This window comes from Physeter macrocephalus, chromosome 9 (assembly GCF_002837175.3).
Source record: "Physeter macrocephalus isolate SW-GA chromosome 9, ASM283717v5, whole genome shotgun sequence".
Classification (NCBI taxonomy): Eukaryota; Metazoa; Chordata; class Mammalia; order Artiodactyla; family Physeteridae; genus Physeter; species Physeter macrocephalus.
Genome location: NC_041222.1, coordinates 93,892,673 through 93,902,004, shown reverse-complemented (window position 1 = coordinate 93,902,004; position 9,332 = coordinate 93,892,673). Strand labels below are relative to the sequence as shown.

At 47.5% G+C, this 9,332-nt stretch overlaps 1 protein-coding gene across 5 annotated transcripts in view; it reads right to left on the bottom strand.

The window, feature by feature from the left end:
- Positions 1–249: 249 nt before the first annotated feature.
- SLC25A37 (solute carrier family 25 member 37) overlaps positions 250–9,332 on the bottom strand; it is a 39,981-nt gene continuing 30,898 nt past the window's right edge. Inside the window, exons 2-4 of one of the 5 annotated variants that reach the window (XM_007104128.3) lie at positions 5,428–5,656; positions 3,341–3,397; positions 250–1,443 (exon numbers count right to left, since the gene is read on the bottom strand). In XM_007104128.3, coding sequence (XP_007104190.1) covers positions 923–1,443; positions 3,341–3,397; positions 5,428–5,656 — 807 coding nt within the window. In that variant the 3' untranslated portion in view covers positions 250–922. Of the gene's footprint in view, positions 1,444–3,340; positions 3,398–4,236; positions 5,343–5,427; positions 5,657–9,332 lie in introns of those variants that run through there. The other 4 variants (XM_024130834.3, XM_028494199.2, XM_024130831.3 and 1 more) reach the window with 4 other exon arrangements.

The window sequence follows — 9,332 nt, the reverse complement described above, 5'->3', positions numbered from 1 at the left end:
CTAAAAGTATTATATCATTATTTTGACTTGTTTTTCAACGTACCATTTTCCCCTATGAAAAGAAAATTCAAAATATAAACCTTGTATTTATTATTTTACATTCAAGTGGAACTTCCATCTGGGGGGGGTGGAGCTCAACACAATTTTAGGCCACGTGGAGCAACGTATTACTTTGGTGCCTTTTGACTTAACCCGATGGAAGAATTCAGCTTTGTCGTCTTTTTTTTTTTTTAAACAGCTTTATATTTTTATTATTTTACATTCAAGTGGAACTTCCATCTGGGGGGGGTGGAGCTCAACACAATTTTAGGCCACGTGGAGCAACGTATTACTTTGGTGCCTTTTGACTTAACCCGATGGAAGAATTCAGCTTTTTTTTTTTTTTTTTTTTTTTAAACAGCTTTATATTCCCAGCTGTAACACTTGCTTGTAGACACACACAGGCACACACGCAAATCCCAAAACTTCTACATAGAAAAATAAAGGATAAACATTATCCATCTATTTGATACTGTGTACTGGAACTTCTATATACATAATTTTTTTTTTTCCTCTTTAATGTTTTCAGTCACTGCACATTTTCTTCCCTCCTGGGTGATCTACGTACGATTCTAAGGGAGGAGATGCTATACTGAAGCAGAAAAGCTACATCGCTCTCGGGGGTGGTGGGAGGAAGAGAAAAAGCACTTTCTCACTCCCCTGCCGGTCTTTCAACACGTTCTACCACCTGGGATGGCCATGCGGACGGACGGCCGTCGCGTAAGCGGCTGTCCTGTCCTCTCCTCTCTCTAAGGCGTCAGGGAGCAGATCCTGCCAACACCCTGCCCCAGTAATCCTGGTGTGAGGGCAGGGGAAGGGGAGCAGTCAGGGAAAGCCTTTGCACAATCAAAGATTCTGGCATCACTTCCCACCGCCCGTTCCTTTAGTACGGAGTTCGATTCTCCAGCTTGTGCTTGGTGAGGAAGTACTTGAAGAACTCGTAGACGGACCAGGAGATGGCAGTGGACGGCATCTGGTAGATGACGCGGGCCTGCACGCCCTTGAAGTAGCCCGGCAGGCCGTTGAGCCGGTACACCGTCCGGAAGGCATTGGCCATGCCCGACAGCCGGCCGCTGATGTTGGCCAGGTTGAGGGCCATCTTCTCCTGAGTGTTGAGGAGGGTTTTACAAACGTCCAGAGGGGTGGTAGCGGCTGCAGCCAGGGCCCCGGCCAGCCCGCCTGAGATGATGTGGGACTGCGGGTTGTAGCCCCGGTACGGGTTGATCTGCTCCTGCAGGAACTCGTAGGTGATGAAGTGGATGGACTGGAAGGGAACGTTCATGGTCAGCTGCGTGGTGTAACTCCGGTAGAAGGCCCCCAAGCCCTCCGTCCCCCACACGGTCCGGATGCAGCTGAGGGCCGACCGGTGCGGCGAGTCGTACATCTGCAAGCGCTGCTTCACAACTGTGGGCGGGTCCCGGGTGGTTGGGTTTAGCCCCACCCCAGGTCGGAGTGAGATGGGAAGCCAAGCCATAAAGAGAAACAAGCAAGTTTAGACACATGGGTAACAGGGCACAGAGAGCTAGCACACACCCAGCCCCAGCCCAAGAAACCACCGAGGGCCCGCTCCCGGGCATCCCGTTTAAACACATGCCTCCGGGATCCAGGGCCAGGAGGTGGCTGTTTCCTGACGTTTCTCCTGCCTGACTCCTGGTTGACGTGGCCCCCAACCCAGGCAGCCACTTCCGATGAGACTCCCCGAGTTGATCCCCCAGGCCCTAGCTGCCTCGGGCTTCACGCACGCTGAGAAATCTAAATCCTGCTCCTGGCTCCTCTGCCTTCTTCCGTCCCAGTATGTCTACTGGACATGTGTCCCGTCTTTTATTCTCAGTGGTCTGTATCTCTGACAGTGTTTTTAGCTTCTGGGTCTCAGTGCTCTTGGAAGAGACACTAGAATGATATCAGCCCAAGCTCAATGGCAAACTGCAGTGAGGACCCTGGCTTTATTAATACAAAAGTAACTGGTGGGTCAAAGGACATGGGGCAAATACTTAGAATTTTAATTGTCCCCACGCACTGCAAGATAAACACATACAGCGTGCTTTACTTTTAAAGAAATAAAAGTCCTTAAAACGATATAATGTCAAGGAGAGGAGGGTGGAGTTGAACCTCATTTTTCTCTCCTTTAAAAAAAGTAGAAATAAAATTCTTGCCTGGTTGACATGGGCTAACTTACTGCTCATTGACTATGAATTGCCTTAAACACACAGAAAAAGCAGCCCACCTCCCAATCTGACCCATACATCCCTGAAAGTCAGAACAAGTTTCCTATCTGCTAAGGCATGGGAGGCAGCTGAGAGCAAATAAATTGTAACCTTAAAAGACAAAACCAGACAAACTTATAACACAAGATTTAAAATGCTGCACTTTTTAACCTCTGATTCTCCCTTCTGGCAAGGGACCATTTTCAGATAGAGGAGGAAAAGGGAGAGAGTCCTACATCTCACACAGAGAATAACCCAGCTGAAGGTATGCCCAGCACCGGGTCCAAAAGCTCCTCACTATTCAGACCCAGGTTGGCCGAGGAGGCGAGGATATTGAAAAAGCTGACGGAACTCGTCTGCACAGCTAAGAATTGCTTTATAATGCTCCCAGAATTCAAAAGGAAAAAAAAAAAAGAAGGTAATGTGGGAGGAGACAGCTACAACAAAATGGCCAAATATTAATTTATGAAGTAGAGCGATACACACATGGGGGTTCACCATACTCTTCTCCTTACATTCACCTGTTTGAAATTTTCCATAATAATTTCAAATTTCTTTTAAAAAAGCAAATTGAACATAAGCCCATAAAGCCCTAGTGAATGGCCTCTGACAGGTTCCTTCTAAATTCGTCTATGGTTGATAATGGTTAACAAGGGCCCAGTGGGGTGTGTGTGTGTGTAAACATGTGTACGCAAGGGAGCACACAGAGGTTTCAGAGTAGTAGTGCAAAAGCACACAAGAGAATTGCCAGGAGAGCCTGTTAAGCAGATATCTTGTCTCTACCCACAGAGATTCTGGTTTAGTAGGTCTGGGGTGGAACCTGAGAATCACCATGTTTAACATGCTCCCAGGAAACACTGATGCTACTGGTCTGTGAATCACACCCTGAGTAGCTCTGTTTAAGCGAACAGGAATCCCAGAGCTCAAATGCTCACGTGCCTCCTCGAGGCCTTTGAGAACATGGTACGAATTCTCCTGCTTATTCTGACTGGGGACCAGGAGTTCCCTTGCCCAAACCTTCTGTCCCCACCCCCCAACTTTGCTCCTGCCCCTCTGCGCAATCCCTTCCGCCACTCCCTGGGACCATGAAACATTACCTTCTGCTGGATTCATTACCGCATCGTGGAGCAGGGTGGCCATACTCCCAGCTATCCCTGCAAAACAAACTCCAGAAAATTACCCTCTGGGACCAGGGGTTCTGAGGAAGTTCCTGGAACCCTGGACCTTGCTTTCTAAGAAGCAAAACTCACTACCAACTCCACCCAGGTGAGCATTGACTCTTAAAACCCTAAAGTGAAATGGAAAATACTGGATAAAAATGAGGAAGGTAACACAGGCACCGTTACTCACATTTCAATCCTGCAGAACCTCATTTTCTCTAGGAAAAGGCTAGACCTGCCAACATTGGATGCTACCAAAAAACACACTTGGTCGCTTTTTCCACCATAGAGATTTTAATTCTCTCTCATCTCCGGCCTTTGTCTACAGATTAACCCACTCTGCCCTTACGCTGGGGGCAATGGAAGGGGATGATATCATGTATACGGTGGGGGGGGGTGGGGGGGGGGGCGGAGGGGCTGGGGGGAAGAAGAGAAATCTTTAAGAAAATTCCTTAATAAAATCCAGGCATTTTTTAAAGCAAATGGCCAAGGGAAAAGGGCGTCAGGGAGATCTGCATATGGCAGATTTCCAGGGTGAGTTTGCAAAGTGATGACGTGTCTCAGAAATGGCCAAGCCCCTCTGAGGGTCTCCTCTGGCCTGGCTTCAAGAACCAGGAACTTCAAAAGCCAGATTCCAGCCTGGAATTTTGCTTTTGGCTCTGGGTTTCCTCCCTCTGTGGGTGACACTGCCCAGTAATTAAGATAACTGCCAAAAGGTGGGAAAAATGAGGGACACAGTCTAACGCTTCAGAAATGCATATATATCCCCCTCCCTCCCCACCACACGCTTAGGATCATCCCCAGAAACGTCAAAACGCGACCAAAGCACACACCACAGTGAAGCAATAACAGTGCTGGGCAGAACTTGACATAAACTGGGCTCCGTTCAAACCGCCTTCAAGGGGCTCAGAGACCAAGGAGCTAAAAAGGCAGTTTCAGCAATAGGAGGGCCCTGAGGCCACGAACTTGAGGACAGCATCAAGAGTGCAGATCTTGGTGACGGTCCGGACAAATGCAACTAGGGGCCAATTTTTAAAAAGCAAAACCAATGTCTGCAAACCAGCCAGGATGGAGTCATTATTACCAGGGTTTGCTGATGGGAGGGATGCTTTCTGGTTCTGAGTAGAACAAAAAAGAGAAGGGGTAGAAAGTTGTTGCCAGTCACATCTACCTCTCTGTTGCTGAAAAATAAATTTGTTAAAGTAAGTTCTCCTTACGCCACTAGCCAGAGTCTCACTCCAAACCCAAACAGAAACCAACAGAAGCCAACCAACCCCACAGGAGGCGAAAATAACCACTTGACAGGGCCCAGTAAGACAAGCCTATATAACAGTTGCCTGCGGCCAGCTCAGGCCACCCCCCACCCTCCTGGTTCCCTCAGAACAACAAAAGAAAACGATTTCAGCCCTTGCTTGCAGAGAGATGCAACAGACGGAAGAGAATGGGGGCGAAATTCCCAAATCCCCAGACGCTTAGGTGGGAAAGGTCCTCTGCGCAGGAGCAAATCCTTTGTCAGCCATAAAACTTCTTGACCTTTTAAAGTTTAGTTAGATCTTGACGTTGTAGAGACCTGTTGGGCCAGTTTTTAAATAGTCTCAAAGAAGCTGTCCAGATAACTTTTTTTTTTTTTTTGGAATCCAGCATTCAAAAGTTTTGTTTCTATTCAGGGTTGTTTGTTTTTTTTTTTTTCTCCCCTAGATCTGATCATTAATTGCTTTTGAATTTTTTTAATTTTTTTTTTTTTAAAAAAGCAAAAAGGCAAAACCCACTCAACAATGAAACACCTCTGTCACTGATTCTCCCTGGGCTTCAGAGAGCGAAGGAGGGGAATGAAAAAAAGCGCGTGCGCGTGTGCGTGTGCGTGTGTTTTGGTGTGTGTGCACACACAAATCTAGAGTCCTTGATTCATGAGCAAGCGTGGCGGAGGTGAGGCATCAGGCCGCTGGGTCACAGGGAGGAGAACCCTGGGGAAGGGTCTGTTGAAGGAGAGACCTTTCTAACTCCAGACAAATGCTTGCAAATACCGTTGGCTAGGTGGCTGTTCCCTTGGTGATGGAAAACGGCATTTAAAGTCCTTTTCATGTTTTCGTAGCAGGCAAAATACAGGGCATGGGCCGGCCCTGCGCCCATCATCATCACGTTGAGGCCTCGCAAGGGTCTCCAGAAGCCTTCAGTCCGTATGATTTTCTTGAGGGCTCCGTAGACACTTGTGTAATGGGCTTTGGGATCTGGATTCAAACTCTGCATTCGTGTCTGGCGGAGGGTGAGAAAAGAAGAGTGGGGTTAATGAGGCTGGTCGGGGTGGGAAAGGAAGACCCAGGGAGAGAGTGAGAAAAAAACAGCCCATTTTTATAGATTCACAGGATTTCTGAAGAAAACTCTTATTCTTCTCCTTTCTGGAGTAATCCCCCATCCCTACACGCGCACACACACACACACACGTTCACATGGATTTCATTATGCCCAGCAACGGCGGTAAAAGATGAGGGGCAGGATTTGGAGTAGGAACACCTGTCCGGCCACTGGCAAGCTGTGTGACTTCTGATGAATCCCTTAACCTCTCTGGGCCTCAGGATTTGGATTTGGCAGCAGAGACCAGTTTCCAAGGATCAGGGGTAGAGGGGTGGGGCGGATGGTTTCAGGATGATTCAAGCACATTACATTTATTGTGCACTTTATTTCTATTATTATTACATTGTAATATATAATGAAATAATTCTACAACTGACCATAATGCAGAATCAGTGGGTCTCCTTTCTGGAGTAATCCCCCATCCCTACACGCGCACACACACACACACACACGTTCACATGGATTTCATTATGCCCAGCAACGGCGGTAAAAGATGAGGGGCAGGATTTGGAGTAGGAACACCTGTCCGGCCACTGGCAAGCTGTGTGACTTCTGATGAATCCCTTAACCTCTCTGGGCCTCAGGATTTGGATTTGGCAGCAGAGACCAGTTTCCAAGGATCAGGGGTAGAGGGGTGGGGCGGATGGTTTCAGGATGATTCAAGCACATTACATTTATTGTGCACTTTATTTCTATTATTATTACATTGTAATATATAATGAAATAATTCTACAACTGACCATAATGCAGAATCAGTGGGAGCCCTGAGCTTGTTTTCCTGTAACTAGATGGTCCCATCTGGGGGTGATGAGACCACCTCATCTCCACCTCAGATCATCAGGCATTAGATTCTCATAAGCAGCGCACAACCTAGATCCCTCGCACGTGCAGTTCACACATAGGGGTCGCGCTCCTACGAGAATCTAATGCCACTGCTTATCTGACAGGAGGCGGAGCTCAGGCGGTAATGCAAGCGATGGGAAGCGGCTGTAAATACATATGGCGCTTCACTCACTCACCTGCTGCTCACCTCCTGCTGTGTGGCCCAGGGGGTGGGGACCCCTGAAACAGAAGTATCATTATTATCCAGGGGTTCCCACTCCAGTTCTAAAGTCTCCTGTGCCCTCACTTATCTGAGACCTCTGTGTTGTGAAAGCTCCAGTCAGCCCCAACCATAAATCTCCCTGGAATCCTCCATCGCCCACCCCCTCATCTCCTATAAATACTTTTTACATTTCGTCTATACAAGTTAGCACTGAAATATATGGTCTTGTTCTTAATTTCTTCCTATGTATAGTCTTGCCCGCTGGAGGCGAAGACCAACTTTCCCCATCTCTGTCATCCCCATCACACTCCCCAGGCACCTGAGTAGGTGTGATGGTGACTCTTATATGCCAACAACCTGGCGAGGCCACGGTACCCATGCTGGCTCCAATTATGGCCAAACACTAGTCTACATGTTGCTGTGAACGCATTATATAGATGAGATTACCATTTAAAGTCAGCAGACTTTGAGTAAAGCAGATTACCCTCCATTGTGTGGGTGGGCCTCGTCTAATCAGGTGAAGGCCTGAAGAGAAAAGAAACTAATGTCCCCCAAGGAAGAAAGAATTCTGCCTCCAGTCTTTGGTTGTAACATCAACTCTTTCCTGGCCTGGCCTACAGATTTTGTACTTGCCAGTCTCCACAATCATGTGAACCAATTCTCTCTCTCTCTCTCTCTCTCTCTCTCTCACACACACACACACACACACACACACACACACACACACACACATTATTGGCTCTGTTTCTCTGAAGAGCCCTGACCAGTACAGTAGATAAGAAATATTTGTGGGTAAATGTACCACACTGGCTCAGTCCTACAAAAGCAGCATTCTCTCCTCCACTCCCCTCCACCCAACACACACAGTCTAGAGCAGAGGGTCTCCAAACTTTGGTAGGAATACCCTTTTACCTCTAAACAAAATCATAAAGAAACTAATATATAAAGTAACAGAGCTTCTCTGACTGGAAATGGGACAAAAAGTTCTGTGCCCTCCTCTCACTCCTCAAGGCAGAAATCCCCCCAACCAGGAACCCCAACGCTCAGAGGATCAGCACGAAAACCAAATTAGTGGTGGTTTTATTTTTTGGCCCTGCGGTGCGGCACGTGGAATCTTAGTTCCTTGACCGGGGATCGAACCCATGCCTCCTGAACTGGAAACGTGGAGCCTTAACCAGTGGACCACCAGGGAAGTCCCAGGACACCTTGAATGCTTTAAAAAAAAAAAAGTAAAGACTACTTCTGACTATAAAATTGGTCTTTAAGTTCAATCTAGCTTTATTAAATACTACTTTCCCCTCTTTTCTTCTACCACAGACTGGTAAAAATGCCCCCTGACTCAACCAGAGGAAGCCGCCAGACACTTGGGTCCCACATTCCCAGGGGGTAATAGACAGGGTCAGTGTCCCTGCACCTTTTTGTTTAAGTGTTTTCTATTCTAACCCATTTCAAAAGGATTTTAGGCAACTTGATAATGGAGGACACATTATAAGCAAACAAGACCAAAGGAAGAAGTGGGTGAGCGTGCCAACCAGGAGGGTCACTGACTCACGGCTACAAAACCTGTGCTTTGTTCCTAAGTGTACTGCTGGCCAGAGAAAACAAAGTACATGAAATGCAAAGTACTCCCCCCTTTGGAAGAGACAAAACTGGTGCTCCAGGGACGGCAGAGGTTCTCTAGCACTAAATTCTAATGGATATTTGAAATTCTCAAGCTTTAGAGTAAATGAAGATTCATATTTCGCCTGGCTTTCTCTTATCACTGCCCCCGATAAAAATCAGGAGCCTGATGCAGGAGGTGGTACAACCAGGTGGCCCAGAAGGCAAGTTCTGCTATCAGACAGAACTGATTCCATCACTTATGGTGTGACCCTGGACAAGGCAGTTAACCTCTCTAAGCTTCAGCTTCCTCTTTTAAGAGAAGGAGTGAGAAAATTAAATGTCTATTACTATCCTTACGGTTCATAACAATACAGGGTTCATCAAGAGGCTAAGTAATATGGTTCTAGTACATGGCCTTGCAGACCATTCTAAGCTCCGTGGAGCAGGCGTTGTGTCTGAGTCACAGCACATCTCCAATGCCTTTTACAGTGTCTATCCCCCCATTTATTGGGGGAACCAATAAATGTTTGTTGAATGAATGGATACGCAAACAAACACACATGCAACTTAGGATACCGACGAGGGTGAAGCTGTACTATGTCCCTTATTCACCTCCGCTAAATATAAGCATGCTTTCCTGGAATTACCTATCCCTCCCATCACCCTTTATATCTAGAGCTTTCCTTATTGATGAAAAGTTCACATTTGGCTGCATTTCTCAAGCCCAGAGTGTGAGTCTCTGAGCCACAAGAAGAGCAGAGGCAGCCTGTCCCTGGGGGCCTACCTGGGGCCTGTCACTAAGAAGTGGCTCCTGGGCTTCCCTGGTGGCGCAGTGGTTCAGAGTCCGCCTGCCGATGCAGGGGACGCGGGTTCGTGCCCCGGTCCGGGAAGATCCCACATGCCGCGGAGCGGCTGGGCCGGTGAGCCGTG